This window comes from Oryctolagus cuniculus, chromosome 17 (assembly GCF_964237555.1).
Source record: "Oryctolagus cuniculus chromosome 17, mOryCun1.1, whole genome shotgun sequence".
NCBI classification, from domain to species: Eukaryota; Metazoa; Chordata; class Mammalia; order Lagomorpha; family Leporidae; genus Oryctolagus; species Oryctolagus cuniculus.
This window is the reverse complement of record NC_091448.1, coordinates 7,233,645-7,260,992: the sequence shown is the minus strand read 5'-3', so window position 1 is coordinate 7,260,992 and position 27,348 is coordinate 7,233,645. Positions and strand designations below refer to the sequence as shown.

The 27,348-nt window shown below is 57.3% G+C and overlaps 1 protein-coding gene across 13 annotated transcripts in view; it reads right to left on the bottom strand.

Moving 5' to 3' along the window:
* Nucleotides 1-5,478: 5,478 nt before the first annotated feature.
* SLC39A11 (solute carrier family 39 member 11) overlaps nucleotides 5,479-27,348 on the bottom strand; it is a 444,641-nt gene continuing 422,771 nt past the window's right edge. For 7 of the 13 annotated variants that reach the window (XM_070060380.1, XM_070060374.1, XM_051825142.2 and 4 more), the window contains 3 exons: nucleotides 11,231-11,329; nucleotides 8,466-8,624; nucleotides 8,155-8,317 (listed from right to left, as the gene is read on the bottom strand). In XM_070060380.1, the coding sequence (XP_069916481.1) occupies nucleotides 8,170-8,317; nucleotides 8,466-8,624; nucleotides 11,231-11,329 (406 nt within the window). In that variant the 3' untranslated portion in view covers nucleotides 8,155-8,169. Of the gene's footprint in view, nucleotides 7,131-8,154; nucleotides 8,318-8,465; nucleotides 8,625-11,230; nucleotides 11,427-27,348 lie in introns of those variants that run through there. The other 6 variants (XM_051825151.2, XM_070060378.1, XM_002719501.5 and 3 more) reach the window with 3 other exon arrangements.

The following is a 27,348-nucleotide window of genomic DNA, read 5'->3' as shown; positions in this document are numbered from 1 at the left end:
CCTGGTACCCCGAGGCTGCTTCTGGGTCCTGTACCTCAGCATCTCCATTGGGGGAGGGGGCATTTAACTCAGTGGTTAAGGCACTGCGTGGGGTTCCTGCGTGGGGCTCCTGCGTGGACTCCTGCGTCCCACGTCAGCATGCCTGGTCCTGGCTCCTCCATGTCCCATCCAGCTTCCTGTTGACTTGCACCCTGGGAAGCAGCAGAGGATGGCTCAAGTCCTTGGGTCCCTGCACCCACGTGGGAGCCCTGAATCGAGTTCCAGACTTCTGGCTGCTGCGGGCACTTGGGGAGTAAGCCAGTGGATGGGAGATCTCCTGTCTCTGTCTCCATGTGTCTGCCTTTCAAATAAAAACAAACAAATAAATAAATAAACCTGGCATATATTTTTTTAAAAAATGATCAGTCTGCTAAAACAGAAACCCAAAACAGCAAACTAAACCTGAGCTTCAGGTGCCCCCTCCAAAGCCTGGTCCTTGGCTTTGCGTTTGTCCTGTGTGGTTTTTCCCAAACAGTGCCTCTCAAATTGTACACCCTTAAGGTTCCCCAAACCTGGATCGACCCCCAGCGGGGGGACAAGCTGGGACAAACCAGCTGTCCCTTTGGTACAGGGGACCAGTTGGGGCCAGCCGCAGGAGGCGGCCCCGAGGGTGTCTCTGGGCTGGATCTTCCCGCATGGTCTCCTCCCAGGTGCCCTGCCCGTTGCGTGCAAAGTCCCGGCGCCGCCATGAGGCTCGCCCGTCCCGCCCCGCCCTGCACAGGTAAACAGCCACCCGCAGTGCCCTCCTGGGGAACCCGCCCTTGGTGGCGCCGCGCCCTGTGCCCTGGGGACACTCGGCGCCAGGCCTCCCCAGGAACGTGCGCCCATGCAGGCAGCCTGGCCTCACCTGGCTCTGGGCGGACCTGCAGCCGGGTCATACCTGTGGGCTGTGCTGCGTGCTACCCCGGAGGGTGGGGGGAACCCCTGAAGACCCTCAGGCAGGGCTGGCCCGTGGGTTCGGGGGTAAATTTCTAAAGAGCTGTGGAGTAAAGACACACTTGGAATGTGCTGTCTGGTGTAGTCGTACCTGGACAGCAAAGGGGACAGAACTGTCCGGAGCTCCCAGTCCTCAACACTTCGCAGGCCAGGAGGCTCAGGAAGTCACTTTTCTGCATCCTGCTGCCCAGGTGGGAACCGAGCCTGCCCCTGCCTGGCACCACCTCGCCCTCACCTTGTCCTTGGCCTTGGCACAGTGAGGATGATAACACCCAAGGCAGGGGTCCCTGCGTCACCACCTAAGTGATGGCCTCAGCACAGCGGGATGAGAATGTGTTCTGCTGACACCCCAGAGATCCAGCGCTGACACCTGTCCCCACCTCCCTCCTCCTCCCCGCCCTGTCACCTGGAGTGAACGGTCCCAGCGTGGAGAGAATCGGGCCCTTCTGTCCCCAATCAAGGCTCCGAGACTGTGCAGGCAGTCCTGCTGAACAGTGCCAAGCAGCTTTTCCAAAAAGACACTGCAAGTTCAAGTCCCCAGATGATAAGCTCAAGAAAAAGACTAAGAACCTAGGGCTTCTGGAGCCGGTGCTGTGGTGTGGCTGGTAAAGCTGCCACCTGCAGTGCCGGCATCCCATACGGGAGCTGGTTGGATCTCGGCTGCTCCACTTCCGATTCAGCTCTCCGCTATGGCTGGGAAAGCAGCAGAAGATGGCCCAAGTCCTTGGGCCCCTGCACCCGCGTGGGAGACCCAGAGGAAGCTCCTGGCTTCGGATAGGTACAACTCCGGCCATGGCGGCCATCTGGGGAGTGAACCAGCGGATGGAAGACCTTTCTCTCTCTCTGCCTCTAACTCTGCCTTTCAAATCAATAAATTTTTTTATAAATCTTTATTAAAAAAAAAAAAACCTAGGGCTTTTGATGGGCCATTCTTATTTTTATTTTTATTTATTTATTTTTTTGACAGGCAGAGTGGATAGTGAGAGAGAGAGACAGAGAGAAAGGTCTTCCTTTGCCATTGGTTCACCCTCCAATGGCTGGTGTGCTGTGGCCGGCGCACCACGCTGATCCGATGGCAGGAGCCAGGTGCTTCTCGTGGTCTCCCATGGGGTGCAGGGCCCAAGCACTTGGGCCATCCTCCACTGCACTCCCTGGCCACAGCAGAGAGCTGGCCTGGAAGAGGAGCAACCGGGACAGAATCCGGCGCCCCGACCGGGACTAGAACCCGGTGTGCTGGTGCCGCAAGGCGGAGGATTAGCCTAGTGAGCCACGACGGATGGGCCATTCTTAAATATCCATTTACCTCTTCTGCCCAGAAGACCAAGGACACGGAGGGCTGATGGAATTTCTGCACTGGTAAATCCATAGTCTTTCCAAAGGCCATGTGGGTTGCTGACACAGGGAATGTGTGTGGAGATGGACCGTGTTCCTTACGGGAAGGGCAGGGATTTCTCACTGACGCAGGCTCTCATGTCTGGCATGCTACCCGAGGTTACCTTCTGCCCATGAAAGGTGGACGGCGATGGGCGCTGCCCTTGTCTCCCTGCCGTCAACCCAAGTGGTCATCCGGGCTGAACTGTCATGCGGCTTTTTGGAGACTTCGTTGCAGTCATAGAGATAATACCTGGTGAGGCTGATAGTGTCCCTTAGATGGGTGTTTGTGCTGAACCAGGGACCTGTACAGGGTGCTGTTTCTGCCCCAGCCACACTCGACGGCTCTGGAGGAAAGGGGGGTGAGGACGGTGCCACGTCCGTCTTATTTAATAACCACATTCTCTTCTACTTGGTACTGCACTGCGTAGGGTTTTTGGTGCCCAAGAGGAAGATGCTCCACTCTTGGGACAGCTGGCTTCCTTTGAGAAAAGGACAGGAGCAGGTGTTCAGCCTCGCCGTTCAGGCACCAGTTGAGATGCCCACGTACAGGTTCCACATCCGGCGCCAGCTTCCTGTTCATGCGAACCCCAGGAGGCAGCAGTGAACGCTCAGGTACCTGAGTTGCTGCCACCCGCACGGGAGACCCACACTGACTTCTCAGCTGTGGCTGCAGCCTTGGCCCAGCCCTGGCCGCTGCAGGCTTTCGCGGAGTGAACCAGTGGATGGGCGTTCCGTCTTTTGATCTGCCCGGCCTCATAAATAAAGAAACATTTTAAAAAAATCAGTATTGGGGCTGGTGCTGTGGTGCAGCGGGTTAAAGGGCACCGGTTCGAGTCCCAGCTGCTCTACTTCAAATCCAGCTCTCTGCTATGGCCTGGGAAAGCAGTAGAAGATGGCCCAAGTCGTTGGGCCCCTGCACCTGCGTGGGAGACCCACAAGAAGCTCCTGGCTCCTGGCTTCTGGCTTTGGATCAGCTCAGCTCTGGCCATTGCAGCTGTTTGGGAAGTGAACCAGCAGATGGATGACCTCTCTCTCTCTCACTCTGTAACTCTCAAATAAATAAAATAAATCTTTAAAAAAAATCAGTAACACTTAAAAAGTGAAACAAGTGAACCAATAGGTGAAGCTCTGATTGTATGGGGGTGGGTGGCTCCATTAAACCAGAAACTTCTTTTTTTTTTAAGTGAAGGGAGGGGAATCAGCACAGGTGAGAATTAGCTGCACGTGGCCACGTGGAGCTTCACTGTCATTAGCTGAAAGGCTCATGGCCAAGCCAGGGCGAAGGCTTCCTCCTCTGCAGCTCAAGGGACAGTGCTGCAGTCCAGGTAGGAGGGACGCGGTCACAGCACCATCTCACCTGCCCGTCCACCCAGGGGACTGGCTGAAGCCCTCAGACTGGGAACTGCCAGGAAGTGGGAAAGCCCCGAAGTCATCGGGACTCCTCTAGGAGAAATGAGTGCTGTGGCACCTACTTGCTCTCCCTCCCTCCCTCCCTCCCTTCCTCTTCTCCTCCTCCTTTTTGAGTTTTACTTATTTACTTGAAAGGCAGAGTTAGAGAGAGAGAGAGAGAGAGAGCAATCTTCCATCCATCGGTTCACTCCCCCAGTGGCTGAAATGGCCAGGGCTGGGCCAATCCGAAGCCAGGAGCTTCTTCAGGTCTCCCACGTGGGTGCAGGGGCCCAAGCACTCGGGCCATCTGCTGCTGCCTTCCCAGGTGCATTAGCAGGGAGCTGGATGGGAAGTGGAGAAGCCGGGGCTAGAGCCAGCACCCATACGGGATGCCCAGGTGGCGGCTGTGCCTGCTGCGCCACAACGTCGGCCCCTGTACTTCCTTTCTCTGCTGTTCACCTCTTAATGCCTTCATCCCCCCTCCTTACTTCGTTCCGCTGTACGTGGGGCGCATGATCACGGCTCACGTTACACTGCAGCCCAGGGATTTCAGAGAAATGAGCCGGGATTGTGACTCAACAGGAGGAGCGGTGGGTGTTACTCAGAGACCTGAGTCTCCAGAAACCGACACGGTGCTGGGGGGCGGGGCTTCTTAGGGAGCGGGCGGGTGCAGTTTTGGCTGGATGAGGCTCAGCTGCATTTCCTAAGCAGAAAAGCCTTCTTTTTTAGAGTGAAAAGGAGGACTCTGAGTGTAAACGTAGCTACCCAACAACAAAGAGCCGAGCCCGTGAGGAACTCTCTGAACTTCTTTTCTCCTTCTGGCTCGCCACCACCTGAATCCCTCCCCAGATCTGGCAAATCCTCCGCTGTGTGGGAGGGGACGAGACAAGCTCGTCGATGGGCCCAGGATCTCGGCGCTGCTGGCTGAACGTTTCTGTCGCGAACTCTGACTGCAGGACTAAGGCACAAAGACTTGCGGTCCGGTTACAGCTGGGGTCAAGGGCAGCACGGTCAGCAGTGGTGCCCAGAATGGAGGCCACAGCACCGGGGGTCCTGCCACCCAAACCAAGCTGGGCTCCAGCTGTGACTGGTCACGGCCTCAGCCCTCTCACTTGCTCGGATCCGATCCATTTCCAATCCTGGTTCTCCTACAGACCCTGTGGGTTCCTGAACAGCCTTCTGCTATGGTTTGGATGTGGTCTGAGTGCATCCGGCCAAGACTTCCTGTGCTGGAAGCTTGGTTTCCAGAGGCAATGTTGCGGTGATGGGACCTTGAAGAGGTGGAGTCTGATGGGAGGTACTACACCCTGGGGGCACTGATCTCATGGGCTGTGACAGGTCGAGGTCGCCCCACAATCCCCAGTGTTCCCTTTCCACTTCTCCATCACGTGAATGCGGCCAGGTGGCCCTCGCCAGAGCCTGGAAGGTGCCAGCGCCGTGACTGTGGACTTCCAGAACTCTGAATTAAACAGAGCTCTTTTCCTTAGGAAGTACACGGTCGGTACTCTGCTGGAGCAACACGAAACAGACCAGCACACCTTCCAGTGGTTTCCTTTCCTGTTAAGCTGGAGCTAGACGACTGCGGCCCAGAGCCCGAGCGGCCCTTCTCATCCGAGCTCTTGGCTTTGCTCCTGCTGGGTTGGCAGGGGAGACCCTGCTCCAACTTTGGTGAACTCTCACATATATTTTTCATCCCTGGCAAGAAACTGCTCTGAGAAGGACTGGATGTAACACAGGCCATCCACAACCAAATCCCCTTTATTGATATTAATCACAGTTATGAGGTCTGGTCCAGCAGAAAGAACAAACTGGCATTATGGAGAACTACAAAGACGTACGGATCAAACATACAACTATACCAAACCCCTGAATCTCAACCAATCACATCTCTGAACGTGTCAATTTCAATCATCAGTGCTTTGGAAGAACACACACTGACCCAGCCCAAGGCTGGGGTCCTAGACCCTTCACGGAACACGAGATTCACCCTTGGAAGCAGGCGGAAATGTAAACTCAGAGAACAGCCGGGGTAACGGCGGGCCCGCACGCCTGGTGAGGGCTGCCTGCCTTCTCAGCAGGGCCCACTCCGAGTCCCTGACCACGGAGGACAGCAGGCCCTTGCTGTGTTGGGAGCACACAGGTCATTTCTCACTTTGCTTGGAGAAGCTATGGGTATGAAGGAGTAGGTTGGCTTCTAGTCTGATTCAAGTCATTCTTTAGGGTCTTAGAATGATAAGTTGGCTGAAATTTAAGAGGGAAATGTAAAAAAAAAAAAAAAAAAAAAAAAGGAAAGAATGAATCTCTTCTCCTTTCCCTTCTTCCTGTTCCAGGCTAAGGCCCCCGGCCAGACTCCAGCAAAGCCCACTGCTGCTCAGGAGGTCCCGAGCAGGTGACAAAATACTGCATGGCCAACAGGGAGGGACCCACGCCCATCCCAGTGTCTTTCACTCACTGAGCTTGTGGGGCTCCCTCCATTAATAGATAAAGGGCTTCAGATGTAGCATTTTGCTGGAGTCCCCCAGACTCGCAGAAAAATGAAGACCGCACACTGATCAACATGAACACCTTGGAGACTGGGAAGCCGCCGTGAGAACACTTTGCCTCTAAATCTATCGGGAGCAGGGTCTCTGGTCAATGCCACACCCTGCTCCGTTCTCACAGGGCCCACTGACTCCCTAGGTCCCTTAACTTCAGTAATGCCAGTCTTTCCCTTAAAAAAACAAGGGGAAAAGGAAGACTGGCCAATTTCCTGCCCTTGCTCTGTGTCTCCTCTCACGCAGTATCTCTCTGGGGGAGGTAGAGGCGCATGGATCCCTCCTGGGGCTGGCTCAGCCCTGGACAGCAGGTTGTTGGCTCGCAAGCTGCTCCGGTCCCGGCCTGGAAGACGGCCAGGGGGTGAGCAGTGAAGGACCCGCAGAGGTGCCGGCCGTGATGCCCAGTCCCTGGGTCAAGGTGCTTAGGAGACGTCTCTTAGTAGCTCGCTTCTGTAGGTGACCATGAGGAGGTGTCAGTGTAAGGAGGGAGACCAAGGGTCCCAAAGGAAGAGAGCTGACCCGGTCTGCGTGTCCTTGATCATCAGTGGCCGAAATAAAAAACCTGCGGGTCCGTGACACCTTGCAATTCCAAAGAAAAACCAGTATCTCCCTAGAGAGCAAAGTAGCAACAGTCCCAGCGTAATCAGAATCAACCAGGGGAACGGAAGGGAGAGGAGAGAGGAAACACATTTTAACGGGAAGGAGAGGCGCGTGGTCCCGCGGAAGCCAACGGACTGCCGCCTCCTGGAGCTGCCGTTCCTGCGGTCCGAAGCTCGGCGCTAGCCCAGGCCGACGTCCAGCGACATCATCACCACAAAGCCCAGGATGCAGGCCCAGGATGCCAGCTTCCCATTACCACTGGGAGGGAAGGAGAGGAGCACAGGTCAGAGCTTCCCACTGCCCGAGACGCTGTCCCGGCCGCCAGCGCCCACTGCAGGGTCCATCCCCGCAGGGACTCTGCTACCTGCTACCTGCTGGAGCTTACGATAGGCCAGGCAGGCTCATTAGGGCACTGTCACTACTGCCCCGTTGTCCTGGTGGGGAAACTGAGGCACAGAATTAAAAAAAAAAAAAGAGGAGCTGGGCGAGCATTACAATGGTTAAGATTCTTCTTGGGGCTGGCGCCGCGGCTCACTAGGCTAATCCTCCCCCTTGCGGTGCCGGCACCCCGGGTTCTAGTCCCGATTGGGGCACCGGATTCTGTCCTGGTTGCCCCTCTTCCAGGCCAGCTCTCTGCTGTGGCCAGGGAGTGCAGTGGAGGATGGCCCAAGTGCTTGGGCCCTGCACCCCATGGGAGACCAGGATAAATACCTGACTCCTGCCATTGGATCAGCGCTGTGCGCCAGCAGCGGTGGCCATTGGAGGGTGAACCAACGGCAAAGGAAGACCTTTCTCTCTGTCTCTCTCTCTCTCTCTCACTGTCCACTCTGCCTGTCAAAAAAAAAAGGATTCTTCTTGGAATGCTTGCTTTTCATATCACAGTGCCTGGGTTACAGCCCCAGTCTGTTCCCTGATTCCAGCTTCCTACTAATGAAGACCCTGGGAGACAGCAAGTGATGGCTCAAGTACTTGAGTGCCCACCACCCACGTGGGAGACCCAGATGGACTTCCTGGCTCTTGGCCTCAGTCTGGCTCAACCCTGGCTATTGTAGGCGTCTGGGGGAGCGAACTAGCAGGTGGAGATCCCTCTGCCTTTCAAATCATGATGACGATGACGACGACGGTGAGTGGTAATTTCTGAAGATATTACCTAGTCTGATTTTGTACACCTGCCTCAAAGTCATTCCATTATTAAAAAGTTGAGAAAGGCATGGCAAGCCCAGCCCCCTACCTGCCAACTCCTGCCCAACAATGAGACAAGAAGGTGCACACAGCACTTCAGCTAACGTTTTAGAACCTACCTCCCCCCCCACCACCACCAACTGCAGCCCCAGAAACATCTAGAGAGAGGAAGACACAATGTAGACTCACGAGGGTTCCTTCCTGGGCTGCGGGAAGCACAGGTGGGTTTGTCAGCTCTGCTCTTGCCCTTCCCTCCTTTCTCTCTAACTTTCAGAAAACACAGGTGGGCGGGGGGGACATAGGAAGGGGAGGGGAGGGGATGGGAGGGAGGAGGAAGGGAAAGGAGTGGTGAGGGAAGAGGGCCCAGCAGGGATGGGGAGGGGGCTGGCGGGCACAGGGGAAGCACTGTACCTGATCTGGGCTTCTGGGATGATGTCGTCCATGACCACATAGACCATGGCGCCTGCCGCGAAGGCCAGGGCGTAGGGCAGGATGGGCTCGGCCAGCACCACGGCGAAGGCGCCAAAGACGCCAGCCAGGGGCTCCACCATGCCACTCAGCTGCCCGTACCTACGGAGAGAACGGAGACCCGGGCCACTGTGGGGAGGGCCAGGCAGACCCGCCATGTGCCCACTCTGTGGATGCGACCCTAGAGAGTGGATGCGTGCCATCCCACGCCACGGCTAAGCACGGCAGCGCAGAGGTGTGTTGTGGACTTTATAACACCCCCTGCTGCTTCCCCACCTCCCTGAGGGAGCAGACCCTCACCCCAGACTGCCTTGACAGCATTAAGCTTCCCATGTTGTCCTTCTAAAAACAAAATGTGTAATTGAGATTAATTCATATACCATGTGACACAGCCCTTGAACGTATATACGCAGTGGCTTTGAGCATACTCACAAGCTCATGCAACCATAACCACTAATTCTAGAACATTCCTATCACCCCAGAAAGAAACCCTAGACACCCTGGCAGCCAGTCCCTACCTCTCCCTCCCGCCAGCGCCCACCCATCAATAACATCCTTTCTTTCTTTCTTTCTTTCTTTCTTTCTTTCTTTCTTTCTTTCTTTCTTTCTTTCTTTCTTTTTTTCTTTTTCTTTTTTTTTTGACAGGCAGAGTGGACAGTGAGAGAGAGAGAGACAGAGAGAAAGGTCTTCTTTTTGCCGTTGGTTCACCCTCCAATGGCTGCTGTGGCTGGCGCATCGCGCTGATCTGAAGCCAGGAGCCAGGTGCTTCTCCTGGTCTCCCATGCGGGTGCAGGGCCCAAGCACTTGGGCCATCCTCCACTGCATTCCCTGGCCACAGCAGAGAGCTGGCCTGGAAGAGGGGCAACCGGGACAGAATCCGGCGCCCCGACCGGGACTAGAACCCGGTGTGCCGGCGCCGCAAGGTGGAGGATTAGCCCAGTGAGCCACAGCACTGGCCAACATCCTTTCTTACTCTATGGATCGGCCCTTTGTGGACGCTTCATGTAAGTGGGAATCCTGAACCCCGCGGGCCTTTCGCCTGGTTTATTTCTCTCCCGTGGTGTCGGCCACGCTGTGGCCCGCGCGAGAGCTTTGTTCTTTCCGTGGATGAGCACCGTTCCGCTGCACGGCTGTGCCACATCCACTCGCCAGTACCGACTACACTGTTACACAGCGACAGGGCCCCGAGGAGGAGCGCCGTGGGCATCTCCCTTTAGAGGGGGCACACACCCATGGGCCCCTGCTGACGAGGTGGGCCTGCCTGGCCCTGTGTGTCCTGCCAGCCTGCCCCACCCCCACCCTGGATTCTTTCCAAGGATCCCTTCGTTGGAGCTGCCAGGGGTGGATCTCTGCTGTTTGAAAGCCAGTGAGCTCTGATGGAGGCAGTGGTACACCTTGAGAGCGGGAGATAAGGCAGACTTGAGCCCCACGGCCTGAGCACCCCCAGGTAAAAGGCACCTGCACAGGTGGGCCAGCCACAGGCCGGGAGCAAGGACACCTTTCCTTGCTGTCTGTGCCTGGCAGGACGCACTGTCTCTGGGCCTCAACCCCTCCACCTGCACAATGGGGAGGAGAGATGTCTTCCCTGCCCATGGCCCCCAGGTCACAGGAAGGCATGAGGGCCATCGGTGGGCCCTGGGCCCCGGGGCCAGAGGCAGGAACACGCAGGAGACCCTGTTCTGCTGCAGGATCCTAAGAGCGGGAAGCATGCTTGTGCGCACAGGCCAGGAGAGCCAGCAGCTCTGGGTGTGTCATTCCTGGCCTTGGCTTTGTCGCCCCAGGGGGAAAAGTTGGTCTGACATCAAACCCAGACTGGAGGGGGTGGGGAGGAATGTGTCATCTCAGGGTCTGGATGCTGACCACAAAGGCCCCACCCTCTCCTCTGTCTCCTGAGCTGGCCCGGTATGAAATGACAGTCATCACTTCTACCTTCAAAAAAGGCCCGAGGCGTCGTCCCTGTCCCCACCCCAACCCGCTATTCCACGGACTTCAACAATGGAGAAAGGGATCCCTTCAGTCTGGGCAGGGACTTGTAGACATGAGGCCTTGGAAAAAGGCAGACTTTTTAAATCGGTGCTATTAGCAGCCCAGTTTAGGGCTCCATCCGTCCCAGACCGGGGACTGTGACCACAAAACCTCCTCAGGAGGCTTCTGGTCTCAGGGTCACTGCTGATGACCCAGGAGCCCGCCTGTGGTCATCATACTTCCTGGGCCCTGGCTTGCTCTTCTATCAAACGGGGCTCGCCATTGCCGTCGGACCATTGGAAGGGTGGCAGTAAGGGACAGAGCAGGCAGGGCTGGGGAGGGGTGGGGAGTGGTCAGTGGTGGCGGAGAGACAGCCCTAGTCATCATTGCCCCAGGTTATGGACATGGCATGGTCGGCACACGGAAGAGGAGCTGCTGTCAGACCCTTGGTGCCAGGTGGAGGTGAAGGCACCCGGCGCTCGGCATGGACAACAGGTCGACCTCAGGTCTCCCTGCCCGAGAGCCACAGAACCAAGCACCCGAGGAGTGTGAAAACTAGGAAAGAGAGCCATTTGGGTTGGTTCAGGCGGAGGCTGACAGTCGGGAGATGACATCCTACTGGGGGTGCGTGATTTACCCAGGCGTGTTCCCCAGACCCCCAGGCCAGCTTCCGGTGAGGAGGGGTCGCCCGGGGGCACCTGATGTCGGACGCACGGCTCTGTCCTCCACAGCTGGGCACTCACCAGAAGGCTCTCCAGGTGGAGAAGCCAGCCCCTCGCAGGGGGAGGCTGACGGCCAGGCCCTCCGGGAAATTCTGGATCCCAATTCCGATGGCCAAGTTCCTGAAAGATGGAGAAAGCACGTGAAGGCTGTTGGCGTAGCGCCCTGGATCCGCACAGCCCAAAGCTCTCCCTCGGTGCCAGGGAGCCAGGGGGAGACCTATGGGAGGCGGAGGAAGGAGAAAGGTGATGTGTGCAGGGGGACTGGGGGGAGGGACACAGCCCCTCCCCGTGGCCATCCTGTGCAGGTTTGCAGGACACTCTGTCTTCACAGCCTTCCGGTACAGCAGAGAACAAACACGCTGGCTGGGTGCCAGGCACTTGGCCGTAGAACTCCGCACAAGCTCACTTCACTTCTATGCCTCCGTTCCCTACACACGGCCCAGGGATTCCAACAGCCACCATCCAGCCCTGTTGTGCCTCTGGGCCCTAATAAGGCCTGTAGGGTTCCTAGTGGGGCTCAGTGCAATCTGCTGTTGATTCCCTCACTCCACGGGGACGGGCACAGCACACTATTATCTGGATTCAACCTCAGAAGCCAACAAGGGAGTGCAGGTGCAGAATTTGACAGTGACACAGGTCTGGCCCTGGGCTCGGCTTCCTCCCCAGACCCTCTGTGTGGGCCTGGTGCTCTCTGTACACTTCATGGGTCCCCTCTGCCTGGTGCCTTAGTAGGACATGGTCTGGGATGGGGCTGTGCTATGGGCGTGGCTTAGTTGGTCAGCGTCTGTCTTGGAGAAGTCGCTCTGTGCACAAACCAGGGCCTGGCGTGCAAAACGGGGGAGGGGTAGAATCAGACAAGTACAGATGCAATGTGGGACCCTGTGCCTGGCTGCAGGGACTTCGGATCTCAGCCAGGGAGACAAGACACGCACAAAAGTTAAGAACCCTCAGGGCAAACGCTTCCAGTGACCACACAGGTCAACTTGCAGAGGAAGCAGAGGCCCGATGGGCGGCACGCGGGTCAGAGTGTGCGCGAATGGCAATTGGGGAGTAAGTCCCCAGAGGAGACTCTGCCTGAGCTGGACAGGTCCAAGGGGCAGCTCCTCCCCCGAGGACACACTGATCACAGTGGGGCCTGCTCACAGACTCACGGGCGTGAGAAGAGAGGTTCACTTGGCAAGCGGTGCTGGCCTGTGGTTGGAGGGAGCTGGGAGTGGACCGGACAAAGAAGGGAAACTCCGCTGCCTCTTGGCTCTGCGGTCAGCTGACTCACTTCTGCCCACTGGAATCTACTCGAGCTCTGGCCTGGGGCCGGGGGTGCTGCAGACCAGTGGCTCGGCTCCACCCTGTCCTCTCTGCTCAGCCGCCAGCCAAAAACATCCAGGACAACCCTCCGTGTTTCCCGCTTTTAAAAATAAGATTTATTTGAAAGGCTGAGTGACATACAGAGAGAGGGAGTGGGAGAGGGAGAGAGACAAGGAGAGAAAGAGAGAAAGCAAGCTCTCATCAGCTGGTTTACTCCCTGGATGGCCCCATCAGTTAGACCAGGAGCCGGGAACTCCATCCACGTGGGGTCTCTTGTGCGGGCGTGGCAGGGGCCCAGGGACTTGAGCCATGCCCTGCTGCTTTTCCAGGCACATTTGCTGGGAGCTGATCGGAAGCAGAGCAGTCGGGACTCGAGCCAACGCTGTGGTATGGGATGCTGGTTTTGCAAGTGGCGGCTTAACCTCCTGCACCGCCACGCCAGCTCCAGCGTCTCCCACTTAGTCTCTACTTTGGGAACTCGCACCTCACCCCATGCTCAGCTTTCACATTCCAACTCGTGCGCACACGCTTCATACGGGGCTCACACCTCCAGACAGCTCGACAGGCCCAGGTCCCCCTGGGCTTTTCCCTCTCTATGCACGTCTCTAAGTACGGAAATCTTGTTGGGACGACGCGCTCTGGGACTCAGCCTTTCTCCTGTCTCTGCAGTCAGCGCTGGCTGCCATGTCCCCAAGGTAGCCCGGTAGTTCCCAGTTTAACAGGAGAGAATGGGGTGGATTCAGAGACATCTGGTTGGAGGTTTTTTGGGAAAAAAATCGTCATTCTGTTTCTTGGCTTTTTTTTTTTTTTTAACTTTTGACAGGCAGAGTGGACAGTGAGAGAGAGAGACAGAGAGAAAGGTCTTCCTTTTTGCCGTTGGTTCACCCTCCAATGGCTGCCGCGGCCGGCGCGCTGCAGCCGGCGCACCAGGCTGATCCAATGGCAGGAGCCAGGTACTTATCCTGGTCTCCCATGGGGTGCAGGGCCCAAGTGCTTGGGCCATCCTCCACTGCACTCCCTGGCCACAGCAGAGAGCTGGCCTGGAAGAGGGGCAACCGGGACAGAATCCAGCACCCCGACCAGGACTAGAACCCGGTGTGCCGGCGCCGCAAGGTGGAGGATTAACCTAGTGAGCCGCAGCGCTGGCCTGTTTCTTGGCTTTTAAACGTGTGTCTGTGTTTATCTCTGTGGATGTCTGTGTGCGTCTTTGTCTGTATATATCTTTGTATCTGTGTATCTCTGTGTGTGTGTGTGCCTGTGCCTCTGTGTATGCCTCTGTGTGTGTCTGTCTACATCTGTGTGTATGTGTCTGTATGTCTGTGTGTCTTTGTATGCCTCTTTGTGTGTCTCTGTGTCTGTGTGTGTGCCTGTGTGTCATATCTGTGTGTCTGTATCTCTGTGTGTGTGCATGTGTGTGTGCGTTAAGGATGACCACAGGCTCTGCCTCTTCTAGGCTGGGTGAGGTCCTTTAGCCTCTCAGATGTCCCCAGGGTTCCCTTCTCTGCTGCTTTCCCAGGGTGGGTGATGAGTGCCCACCTCAGGGGGCAAGGTTCAAGGTCAGTGTTAGCAGCCTCACTATTTCTGGCTTCTTGGGTCCCGGGCCCAGCTTGGTTGAGCCCTGCTCGGGTTGTAGGACCCTGGTGAGCATGTCCCGACCAGCTGTGAGCAGAGACCCGGCTCATTCTGGAAGCTTCCACTGCCAGTTTCAAAGTCCCACTGACCCCGACCTCCTGTTCCAGGAGGAGGGATGCCAAAATGTGTTTCTGTTGAAGACACTGTCCCTGCCCTGCTTCTCAGAGAGACCCTCATGGTGGGGCCAGATCCCCTCCAACCTCGTTCAGGCTCCACCTGTTGCCCCCAATGTGGCTGAGTGACTATGGCCAGCTTCCTAGAGCCCCTGCGAAGCTTGGGGTCCAAGGTGGCTTTCCCACGAGAAGGCCGAGGCACGTGGCCAGGTCTTTCGGCCCCGCTCTGACGTGGAGGCGGACTTGGCGACTGGCTCACGGCCCTTGCCACGGCTCGCCCCGGGCGTAACTGCGCAGTTGTTAGCCCATTGTCACCAGGAAATCGGAGGTGGGGCTCCCCGTGCAAAGTCCTTGCCATGACTCCCGCCATCCGCCAGGCGGGCCGGGGGAAGCCTCCTCCACATCCGGTCCAGGAGCCGCCATCCTGATAAGCGGCACAGAAGCTCCATTCTTTGGTCCCTGGCAAGGCTGCCCAGCTCTGGCATGGCACTGCCAGCCCCACCAGGGGCCACACCCTCTGGGTCCTGCCCGGTTTTTCTGGATGGCACTCACGGAATCTCTCCTGAGTGCTGCTGGGCTCCAGGTGCCCCAGCAAGGGCTGCGACCACAGCGTCTCTGCCTTTCTGACCTTCAACACATCCCTTCTTACATCAGGGCTCATGCACACAGCAGGTGGGCCGCGCAGGCCCAGCCACACTCCCATGCCCCCCGGCATGCTGTGCATCTCTCAGAGGGCGACTAGGTAGGGGTGGCCCCGAGGAAGGGCCCTGTGTCTCCCATGTCCTCTTGTTTTCCTTGCCACATGCGATTTAAACCCAGGCTCTCAAACCTGGCCACGCATTCCAGTCGTCAGGGAGCACCAGCAAACTCCGGTGCCTTGGCCCCGCCCCGGAAACACTGATGGGCTGTGGTGGTGCTGGGCCCTGGGCAGGTGAGGATGCTTGGGACTCGGGGCCAGTGACCCGAGAGGTCTTCACAGGGGATGCAGGTGAGGACGGCGGCTGAGCCCACCTCCATCGTGGGAGCCCCTCCCCTAGTATCCCGGCATGGAGTGGGAGGCGAGGACGCCACCGGTCACTAGAGGAAGCTGCGGGGAGGCTGCAGACCCAGTGCCTGCTGTCAAGGCGATCAGACTTGGAGTGGCCTGGAGGGGGCCCCAGGGAACGAGGGCAGCAGGACAGGAGCTGATGGCCACGTGCCCAGGATGCGCGTGGTAGACATGGCGCAGAACAGGAAGGCTCCGTGCAAAGGGGGCGGAGGGAGACGGGATCCGGTTGACAGGCATGGCCCGGGGGTGGGAGAGCTCTGTGCAGACTCAGAAGCAGTGAGAAGGCCTAGGTACACACTGCCAAGAGGGAAAAGCCCAGCCTGCCAGGGTCAGGGGGTGAGGGTGGGGAGCCAGCAGCAGGGAAACAGCCCCGGGCTCACTGGCTAACCGCCACGGCCCCACTGTGCGCCCACCTGGGCCTCCGAACCCCCGTGGGACGCCGAGGTTCAGGAGCTGTGTGGTCTCTGTCCTTGGGTCTCTGGGAAGGGGCAGCCCAAATGAGAGGGTTCCTTTCCAGGATGGGCTATGAAAATTCAACATAGTATTCAAAGGCGAGGGAGAGAAAGGAAAAAAAAAAAAAAAAAAAAAAAAAACAACCAGCCCATGGCTTCGGGAGACAGTGGGACTGCTGTCCTGTGCATTTTGTTCCTCCCCCAGCGGCAGCACAAAGACACCATTACTGGCTGCACCACGACAAATTCAAGGGAAGTGGCCATGAAGGGCTTTTTAAGCAAACAAACCACAGGCTCTCCCCTTGGGTGAGGAGCCACGGCCTCTGCCCAGCACCGAGGGAGGGGACCCTGCAGGAAGAGCCCTGGGGAAAGGTCACCTGTGCGGAGAGCAGGGCGTCCCCAGGGGCTGGGCTGCACCAGCGAGGGAAAAGCAGCCCTTGGGGAGGTGAGCCAAGGGCCTGCCCTGCCAGCCGCCTCTGCGGGGAGTGGGACTGGGCTGGTGGCACCCGTGCGAGCCGTCGGGATTTGCCAGGGAGGGGCAGCCCAGGGGCACTGCTGACTCGGTGCCCAGCATTAGGGGCGCCAGGGTCAAGTTCACTTCCTTCCATACTTTCATTTTCCTTCATTGTGAAGGGCAAGGGCAGGGAGGAGGTGGGAGGCGGGAATGGTGAGAAGGGAGACGCCAAAGCGGGAGGTGAGCGGCAAAGGCGCACCCAGGCTTGGAGCCCTGTCGGGCCAGTATTTCCTGTGATAGCAACTAGGGTGCCCAGCCTGCAGCCGTGAGGCTCCCCAGGATACAGGCAGGGCTTTTAGTGCTCAGCCCAGGTCGGTTCTGGGATGAGTCGGTCGCCCTTGGACGCACCCAGAAACCCTCCAGAGGCCAGCTGCGGAGAGTAGATTCATTAGTACCCCTCCTAGACCCTCTGGATACAGCTCCCTCCTGCACCAGCCCCTGCGGACAGCAGGTCAGTCCCTCTGGGCTACTGTCCCCCACTCGGCCCTGAGTGACACCCGGGGCAGACGAGGTGGCCTCCCTACAGGGGCCGTGGCACCTTGTTCCCCGCCTGGGGCTGGGACACAAAGGAGTGATTCAGGCTGCTTAGGGCCAGGAGGCAGCTGGAAAGTCCCCTGGGGGTGGGGGGACCTGGGCAGGGGTGGGGGAGGCCCTTGGCTTGCTCATAAATATTGACTCAGCAGATGGAGAGGGCCCAGCCCACTGGGGTGCTGAGGAGGTGCAGGGGGGGAAAAAGGGGGCCCATTCATCAGCTGGGCCTGGATGCCAAGGGGGGAGCAAACAGCCCGAGGCTGCCTCTCTGCCGCCTCTCTCAGTCCTCGCTCTCCCCACCTGATGGAGGCACGGAGGCAGGTGGCCAGGGTCCCTCTGTGCTGCCTGGGAGCAGAGCCCTCCCTGCCCTGAACTTTGGAAACCACGGGTCCCTTAGAGGTCCCTGAGGCAGGGAAGGCGTCCCGGTAGACAGCTGCTTCTGCTTCTTCTTGGAGGTCTGGAAGCCATGCAGAGGCCTGACTCTGTCCCCCCCCCCCCCCGGCCAGGGGCCTCCCTTTTCATCTCCTGCATCCTCTTCCTGCTCAGCCCCCCCCTCCCCGGCTAAAATCTGGGAACACAGGGGCTGCGACAGCCATCAGAGGCGGCCTTGCTCAACTCCTTCTGGGCTATGGTATAGCAGGTGCACACAATTTCAGTGTCTTTGGAGGTCATGTGACCTGCTGGGACTCCCCTCCTCCGCCTGGCATCATCCCCCAGGTGCACAGTTGGGACGCAGTGCCAACTACAAGAAGCTTGGCCTCTGTTTTAAATGTTGCCTTAAAAAAAGATTTATTTTATCTATTTGAAAGACAGAGTTCCAGAGAGAGGCAGAGCTAGAGAGAGGTCTTCTATCTGCTGCTCCACTCCCCAAATGACCGCAACGGCCAGAGCTGAGCTGATCTGAAGCCAGGAGCCAGAAGCCTCTTCCAGGTCTCCCACATGGGTGCAGGGGCCCAAGGACTTGAGCCATCTTTTACTGCTTTCCCAGGCCATAGCAGAGAGCTGGATTGGAAGAGGAGCAGCTGGGACTTGAAGCAGTGCCCATATGGGATGCTAGTGCTGCAGGTCAGGGCTTTAACCCACTGTACCACAGCACTGTCCCCTGGCCTCTGCTTTGTCTGCAAAATGGGGATAAAACTTCCCCACTTGCAGAGTTAATGCAGAATGGACACTCCTTAAATGGCAGCTACTGTTAAAATCCTCTCCTGTTGCAAGTGTTGTGGTGTAGTGGGTAAAGCCACTCCCTGCAACACCAGCGTCCCATACAGGCACTGGTTCGAGTCCCCACTGCTCCACTTCCAATCCAGCTCCCTGCTAATGCCCTTAGGAAAGCAATGGAAGATGGCACACATGCTTGGGCCTCTGAACCCACATGAGAGATCCAGAAGAAGCTGGCTCCTGGCTTCAGCCTGGCCCCAAACCTGGCTGTTGCAGCCATTTGAGGAGTAAAACAGCAAATGGAAGATCTCTCTTTCTCTCTCCCTCTCTCAAACTGTGCTTTCCAAATCATTTTTAAAAATTCATCTCCCAAGGGAGGCGGCACTGAGCTGGGAGCTGGGGCCTTCTGTTCCCCCACGGCCTGGTAATCACCCCAACCTCACACCAGTTTCTTCTCCAACCTGTGCTTTGCAGCCTTCCCAGTTCCGGGACCTCCTGGTGAGGGCCATGCCCTGAACAGCAATGTGGCCAGCTGGGGGCTGCTTCTCAGGGGTGACCGCAGGCCATGTGCGGAGCAAGACCGCAGGGAGGCTCCGGCTTCAAGAGCTTGCAGGATGGGGGAGGGGGGAGGGGTGGTTCAGGTCCCGCCTGCCAACAGCTCCAGCACGGCACAGAGCTTGCAGGTGGCGGCCGAGAGACAGAGGTGAGAAGCTGAGGGCGGTGCTGGCAGAGAAAGGAGATCTGGGACCTTCTAGAGGGAAGTGGCATCCGAGGGCGGGGGCTGTGATGACGGAGAGCGATGGGGACGGCATTTCGCACTGTGGACTGGGGGAATCCAAGCTGTGAGAAGGCAGTGCGGGGTGACCGGGTCTTCCTTTCTTCCCTCTCCCCCAGGTCCAAGCCAACACGTAAACAAAATCAAGACAAAGTGATGCAGCCAGTGCTCCCTCCCCCAGCGTCCTCTAAGCATCTTTCCCAGCTGGGTCTGCTGGCTTTTTAGGGACAACCTGAGCACTACATGTTCCAGCTCCACCCCAAGGGTCTTCTCCAGGCCAGAGCATGGGGTCCCACCCCAGGGGTCCCCCCCCCCCAGAGGCAGACCCTGGTGCTGAGTGAATTGCATGGGGGGTTCCATGGAAATCCACTCACTGGCCATCTTTGCTCCAACTCTGCACTCAGGAATGACCCAGGCACTGAGCTCAGGGGGAGCTGCCTGTGTGCGTCAGCTCAGAGCTGCGCCAGCAGCCGTGCGGAGCACAGCAGAGCCCGGCGCAACAACCAGTGGCTGAAACCAGCTCAAGTCTCGCCTCCACGCCCCACGGAGGGAGCCTGAGGACCTCAGGCTAGAATAAAAAAGAATGATCCTCACTGCCGTTTATTGAGAGCTGCTAAATGCCGGGCGTGGTTGCAAGCATTTCACGGGGCGGGTCGCAGCACGCTTTGTCCCCTCCGTTACCTCCTGAGCACTTTCTACCATTGTTATTCCCATTTCACAGACAGGCAAGCTGAGTTTAGTAACTGGTCCCCAGGGTTACCCAGTTGGAAAGCGACAGAGTGGGGTCTCCTAACCTCTGCTGTTGCCACTCCAGGTCCTAGGGGGATGCACACAGCTTCGTCTCACCTTTGCAGAGAAGGATGCTTGCCTGGGTGCAGATCACCTGCTTGGCTGGTGAAGTGAGGCTCTCGGCCACCCTGGTCAACAGGGAGAGCAGGCCCAGTTCTGGGAGGGGTCCATCAGAGACCTCCGGGGCTCGATTCTGCTCGGGGTGGGGGGCTGTCCTGCACACTACGGGATGTTTAGCTGTATCCCTGGCCCCCAGCCCTTCGATGTCAGAAGCAACTTCCAGTCCCGATAGCCAGAATGTCCCCTGACACAGCCCAAGTCCCCTGGGAGGCCCAACGGCTCCAGAGTGAGCAACACTTCAGGTGAGCGTGCTTCTTTGGCAAATCTCTGAACGGGAGAGGCTGCCTGGAGTGAGCTCAGAAAACTGGTCCCACAAATGTCGCTGGGCAGCGTCCAGGCTCAGGCATTGGGAGCCTTCTAGAAACTTCCAGGGGCAAGACAGACTCCTGGGGCTGGGTGAGAGCCCCCAGGCCAGAGAGCAGTCACCCTCCCATCCCAGAGTCACACATGCCAGGGGCACCTTCCACCTGCGTTTCTCTGTGCGTGGCGCCCCCTGGAGTTGTGCGGGAGGTTCCATGGAGAGCGCCCAGACTGGGGGATAGGTTCTGGAGCCGGAGGCGAGGCGTCCCCAGAAGAGGCGAATGGGCAGGTGAGCCTGCTGGCACCCCGCAGCCTTGCTCTCGGGCTACATTCTCTTGATGCACTGAAGGGGAAAGGAGAAAGGTGTATTCCTGAGGAGGCCGGCTTCCCCGCCGGCTTGCAGGTCCTCCCGGGGCGATGAGCGTGTGTGTTCTTGCGTGGCAGGCCCTTACACACTGCTTTGATTGCTATCATCCCGCCGTGAAAGGCCTGATTGTTCAGGCCCAGTGGTGACATCACCGGCTTCCCACTGGGGCAGCCTGTTGAGGTGTTTGATGAGCCTGCAGGTGGGAAGGGGCTGGGTGCTCCCTGCGGCTGCCGGGCCCTACCTGCTCTGCGGGCCGGCTTAGCCTTAGCACGCAAGGGATCGTCCCCCACCTGCCTGCGGCAGTGCTGAGAGGACAGGATGACCCGTCTGTTAAAAAGTCTTTCCTCCTCCCTAGAGTGGGTGGGGAAGAAGCCCAAGAAGTCGAGCCACAAGGAATGGTGGCAGCTGGAGGTGACTCAGGCCACAGTGCTCACCTCTCCTTGCACAGGGGGACAGTCCCAGATATCTACGGGACCTGAACTTGCCAGGGGGACATCTCACAGTATCGTCCAGCCCAGCATGGTGGGTGTCTGCGCCCAACAGCAACACGCCCATGGACCCACTGATCCATGCGCATGGAGAGTGCTGTGGTGCCTTGTGGCGCTGGCCAAAACAGCCCCAAACTGGAAAACATGCAAACACCCGTCCACAGAGAAGGAGAGGGGAGGAGCCATGCCTCTGTGTGGCGGTGTGGGGGCACCTGGCACCGTGAACAGGAAAATACGGGACACGGGGCTGTAGGTGCTGTCGGCTCCTAGTCACACCCGGTCCACGCACCTGCAAGACCAAGCTGCAGTTTTCTTTGGGAGTCCTCCCAAAGGTGTTTGGAATTTGAAAAACAGAAGCTTTTGAGTAGAAACTAATGACTCGGGACTTCCAGTTCCTGGGGAGCTGTACGAGGGCACCTCAATGTGTTCATGGAAAATGGCATTAAAGGGTAACTTTATTTTGGTGCCAAAAAAAAAAAAAAAAAAAAAGTTCTGAACTCCAGGAACAGAGAGGTCCTTAAAGAGTTCATGGAAAATGTGTTAGGAAAAAACTTTGCATGGACTGCAGAAAGTCTTGCACCAAAACAAATTTATCTTTAAATCCCATTATTCCATGAATTTTTAAAAGCAACCTCCTACTTTGGAGAAAGGACTAACTTCCCATTGCCTTTTTTTAAAAAGATGTTTTTAAAACCAGCGTTGTGGTGCAGCAGGTTAAGCTGGCAGCATTGCCTATCTGAGCTCTGTTCGGAGCCCCGGCTGCTCTACTTCCAGTCCAGCTCCCTGCTACTGGGCCTGGGAAGGCAGCAGAAGACGGCCCAAGTGCTTGGGTCCTCACCAACCATGTTGGAGACCTGGCTGGAGTTCTGGGCTCTTGGCTTTGAGCTGGCCCAGCCCTTGCTGTTGCGGCCATTTGGGGAGTGAGCCAATGGATGGAAGACTCTCTCTCTCTCCTCCCCTACTCCTGCACCCTGTCCCTCTGCCTGTCAAATAAATGAATCTTAAAAATATATATATATATTACTGCAGTTGAATGTACAGGCATACGAGCACAAAAGTATTTTGCTGGGTGAATTCTCAGAAGCCCGACAAACCCACGCAGCCCACACCCACGTCACCAGCAGCACCACCCGCTCCCTGCCCGCCACTGTCCCCGCCGGGGGACTTGCTGCGCTCACTGCTGACAGCACAGCTGGCCGTGCCTGTTTCCGTACTCTCTGCAAACATGGGAAGTGTGCCCCAAGATTCTGGAAGGGAACCGCCTGAGGTCTGACTGGCGAGGGCTTTGCATTCTTCCCTCCCTGCAAGCGAGGCTGTGGATGGCCCCGTGAGACCACAGCTGTGGCCTCTGGGTGGGGTATTTCCTCGAGACACCCAAGTGCATCCCCCGAAGGTCTCGTTTATTTCACTCGTCTTATGCGCTGTGCTGCAGGATCAGCCTTTCACAGGGGGGATTGCGACAAGAGCACGGAGCTCTCCGGCTCTCAGAATACCACTGCAAGCCACTGAAAAGGTTCCCGGCCTTTTGGCGCCTTCTTCTAAGGAGCCCTAAGTGCCTTCGCAGAGACTTGCTATTTCTTGCGCTTGGGAGGCGCAGGATCATTTTCCAGCTCTTCGGTGCAGCAACCAAGGGGAAGCGATAAACCTCAGACTCCAGCGCGGGTCACGGCAACGGGGAAACACCTTGCCCAAGCCCTCCCGGCTTCACCTAGAGCCACGGGAAGGCTGGGGAAGGGCCCCTGGGTGGCAGCTCTGGGGACACAAGGTTCATCCCCAGCTACTGTATGCCTGCCTTCACACGCTCCTTCCAGATGGCGCCAGGATGCAGCCACGCCTGCGCCACTGCTGTACCAGGTGGCAGCTCCTCCCGCGGCCTCCCTGGATCCTGGCGACAGCCTCCTTGCTGCCCGACTTCCTCGCTGCATTGTCCCTCTGCGCCACACGCTTCTGTGGCTGCACTAGAGGCAGACCCGGTCCTCACCCAGCCTCCGTGACTAACAGCCTCTCTCTCCCTCTCTCCCTCTCTCTCTCTCCTTCCATTTCTACTGCTCTTTCCCCAGCTCCTCCTATTCCGGCCGCCTGGTCCCCCTGTGCTTCCCCACAAATGCCCGGATGCTCCCGCTGTAGGGCACTTCACTGGAATATTCCTTCCCAGATACCATGTGATCATTTCTTTACCTTGTTCAGGCCGGGTCATATGACTTCCCCCAGGCTTAATCACACAAGGCATTGCGGTTCCTGCACTAGCTCTGGGGGAGCCGCCCACCGCGCTGTGAGAACCCTCACGGAGCCATGCGGCAGTGCCTGCGTGCTGAGGACCTCGTGCCAACGGCCATAGGCGTGTGCCATCTTGGAAGTGGATCCTGCATGCCTAGTCAGCCTTCAGGGGACAGTAACCCGAGCTGAGCTCGTGAATGCAATCTCATGGGAGACCCAGAGCCGGGATCACCCAGCAAAGCCGCACCTGAATTCCTAAGGTGCCCTGCAAAAAGGAGATAATGCTGCCTTTTTTCTTTTCTTTTTTTTTTTTTTTTTTGGACAGGCAGAGTTAGACAATGAGAGAGAGAGAGAGAACAGAGAGAAAAGTCTTCCTTTTTCCGTTGGTTCACCCCCCAAATGGCCACTACGGCTGGTGTGCTGTGGCTGGCGCACTGTGCCGATCTGAAGCCAGGAGCCAGGTGCTTCTCCTGGTCTCCCATGCGGGTGCAGGGCCCAAGGACTTGGGCCATCCTCCACTGCACTCCCGGGCCACAGCAGAGAGCTGGCCTGGAAGAGGAGCAACAGGGACAGAATCCGGTGCCCCGACCGGGACTAGAACCCGGGGTGCCGGCGCCGCAGGCGGAGGAGTAGCCAAGTGAGCCGCGGCGCCGGCCGATAATGCTGCTTTAAGCCACCAAGTCTTGAGCTGTTAAACAGCAACAGACAACTAACACGGTCACCTTCTCGCTGGAAATCTACCCTCACTCCCAACCCAAACCCAGCCTGTTTCCCTTTCTCTTTCTTCCCTCCCTCCCTGATGGCATTTGTGACCTTCGAACCTGCCGTAAAATGTAGCCAGGGTCTGTGTTTACCGTTCGCTCTTTCTCCCATGCCTGACCTCGCATCCGAACCAGCTGGGAACCCGGATCTGCTCACCCATGTACCCCTGACCCGAAAGAGCGCCAGGTGCACGCAGCGATGACACAAACGTGTGTCCAGATCCAGGGCCAAGAATTCCAGCAGGGCTGGCGTCTGCGCCCAGCTGCAGGTCGTCGGTGGGCAGGGAGCGCATCAGAGCTCTCCGGCTGTGAAAACCAGGAGCGGCGATGGGGCGGCCCGGGGGCTCCTCTCCAGAGCCTGAGCTTTGAGCCTCCCTCACAACAGCGGCTTTGTGTGACTCCCGGGGCTTCGGAGACGGGCCTCCTCCTCTGCCCGGGCTCACTTTCCTCTCCAAGGGCATCTGGCAAGTCAAAAACACCATCGCCTGGCGCACATCTGGACGGCATAAACCCATCACTCCAGGAGGAAACTGCAGAACGGCTGCTCAGCAGAAACCGCAGCGCGCGCGGGTCAGACGGGAGAGGCTGAAAGGGCTCCTTTCTTTCCCACCCGCGAAAGCCATCTCCCGGCTGCATCTCGGAGGTTGAATGCTTGGCCGCTAAGTAACGCGCGCTCTCGGTGGCCTGCGCCTGCAGTCTCTGTCACACTGCTCTCTCTGCCTGGCTCCTGGCCAATCTGAAACCTCCAGAAAGGGGATTTTTCTGCAAGTGAGAGCTCCCAGGGCTCTCCCCATGGGTCCTCACTGCCCACCAGGCTCCTGCGGGATCAGGGCGGCCAAGGTCCTGCTGCGGCCTTGGTCTGCCTGTGATCACAAGCCATCGTTCGGACCACGAAGGCATCTGTGACCCATTTTCCGCCCCAGAGTGGGACCCAGCGCAGACATGGCAAAAGAGCTCTGCTATGCATATTAATGCTAAGTGTCTCAAAAAAATATATTCCTAGTGTTTTTTTTTTAAGCGCTGGATTTTTGACAAATCTGGCCTTTTTTCTTGACCAAGTCCATCACTGCATGGGAAAAGAATTCTCTGGCTGATAATTCCCTGCTGGGCTTCAGTGGCTCCAGCAGGTGCCCCTGGGGGGCATTCCCAAGGTGCCAAACTCCAGCCTCCAGGTCGAGTCCTGTTAGCTCTGGGAGTCCTGGCTCCTGTCTCCCCTCCTGGAGGCTGCAAACCCCTTGCTGGCGCAGGAGGAGCCTGGAAGCTGGTTTTGGCTTCCTAGGACAGACCGCAGAGGGTAACTGAGCCCGGGGGTGGAGAAGCAATGGGATGTTCAAAGCGAGGGAAGAAAGTACAACCACAGGCTACAGATGGGCATGAGAGGAAGAGGCACGCAGTCCACCGTGTGGCCAAGAAACCACTGCTCGGTCCCCGGCTGCTCGGTCCCCACTCACACGCGGCACACGGAGCCCGAGACGCAGAAGAGCCATCCAGGGTGAGCAGGAGTATACAGAGAGGGTCTTTTCTGCCCCGCCCAGGAGTGGTCGGCCCTTCTATGTCAGAGGACTCGTGATGGCTCTCGGGGGGAGGGGCGGCCTTACTCCCTGGGAGCACGAAGTCCTCCGGACTCTTTCGAAACATCAGTGCCCCACACGACACAGAAGGCAGAGTCACTGCTTCCCACAGAGGAAAGAGATCACGGGACAGCCACCCAAATGCAAAACCAAGACCAGCACATCAGACGCGCCTGGCAAGCACGTCTGGGGGTCAGAAACACTGAATAGCATCCGCACCCTTGATCCATTTAGCCTATAAGTATTACATTTCTTGGCTTGTCTGCCCTTTTATTTCTCAGTTATATGGGTTGTGTTACTCCAAGACTTCCGGAATAATTTAATATACAAATTCAGTCACTCCTCAGGTATTTAGACAGTACCTACTATGTGCCCAGTACATTTTTTTAAACTTTCTGTACTGGATTAATTTTAGGCTTACAGAAAAGCTACCAAAATGGTACCAAGTGCGCCTGGATCCCTCTCCACCCAAGTTCCTCTCAAGGACATGTTGCATATGTCTTGAATTCAATGATGGAAACCAGAAACAAACACTGTGAAGCCCTGTCACCTGTAGAATGCATCTGGCCCTCACCCATCCGCCCCTAATGTCCGTTCGGCCTTTTCCGGATCCAGTCTCCAATCCTCTAGTGCATTTAAGTTGTCCAGTCTCCAGGGTCTGCTCTATTCTGCGACAATTTTTGAGTCTTTCCTTGTTTTTCTTTAAAATTTTTTAAATTTTTATTTGACAGAGTTATAGACAGCGAGAGAGAGAGAGACAGAGAGAAAGGTCTTCCCTCCGTTGGTTCACCCCCCAAATGGCCGTCACGGCCAGCACTGCACTGATCCGAAGCCAGGAGCCAGGACCTTCCTCCTGGTCTCCCATGTGGGTGCAGGGGCCCAAGCACTTGGGCCATCCTCCACTGCCCTCCTGGGCCACAGCAGAGAGCTGGACTGGAAGAGGAGCAACCGGGACCAGAACCCGGCACCTATATGGGATGTTGGCGCCACAGGCGCCAGCCCCAAGTCTTTCCTTGTTTTTCATGACTTGGAAGAGCACCTGCTGTGTGCACTGTACAACACCCCCCCCCCCCCCAATCAGGTCTGTCTGATGCTTTCTCTCGATTGGATTGTGGTAACAAGTTTCCGGCAAGAACACCCAGGATCAATATGCCCTCCACAGCCCACTTGGCTGGAGGACACGTGACGACCTCTGGGTCTTATTCCCGGTGACACCAACCTTGGTCACCTGGTTAAAGCAGTGCATGCTGGGTTTCTCCCCTGGAGGTTCACCACTGCCCTCTTACATAAAGGTGGAAGAAGAGCTTGGGCCAGCGCCGCGGCTCACTAGGCTAATCCTCTGCCTGTGGCGCCGGCACCCAGGGTTCTAGTCCCGGATTCTGTCCTGGTCACTCCTCTTCCAGTCCAGCTCTCTGCTGTGGCCCAGGAAGGCAGTGGAGGATGGCCCAAGTCCTTGGGCCCTGCACCCGCATGGGAGACCAGGGGAAGCACCTGGCTCCTGGCTTCAGATCAACACGGTGCACCCGTTGCAGAGCGCCGGCCGCGGCAGCCATTGGAGGGTGAACCAACAGAAAAAGGAAGACCTTTCTCTCTGCCTCTCTCTCTCACCGTCCACTCTGCCTGTTAAAAAAAAGAAGAAAAAGAAAAGAGAAAGAACTTGGAGGGAGGTAACTCTGAGACTCTGGTTCTCCTAATCTTTCCTGCGCTCATCCGAGCTTCCACGGTGGATCTTGCCTGCAGCAACTGTTACCGTAGCGTTCCAGTGGGGATGCCTGTTTCCTCCATTACGTGTACATTAATTGACTGAATTCTTCCACCAGCAAGAGCCGCTCCTTCTCCTTCATGGGCTTATTTGTGAAATTATTCATCTGAATGCACATTCATTTTAGTCTCCAGATTATAACTCAGTACAATCATTCTTTACTTTGCTGCTCGGGTTGGTTCAGCTTTGGAGTCCCCACAGGTTGGCTCCTGCATCCCCCCCTTTTTTTTTTCTTT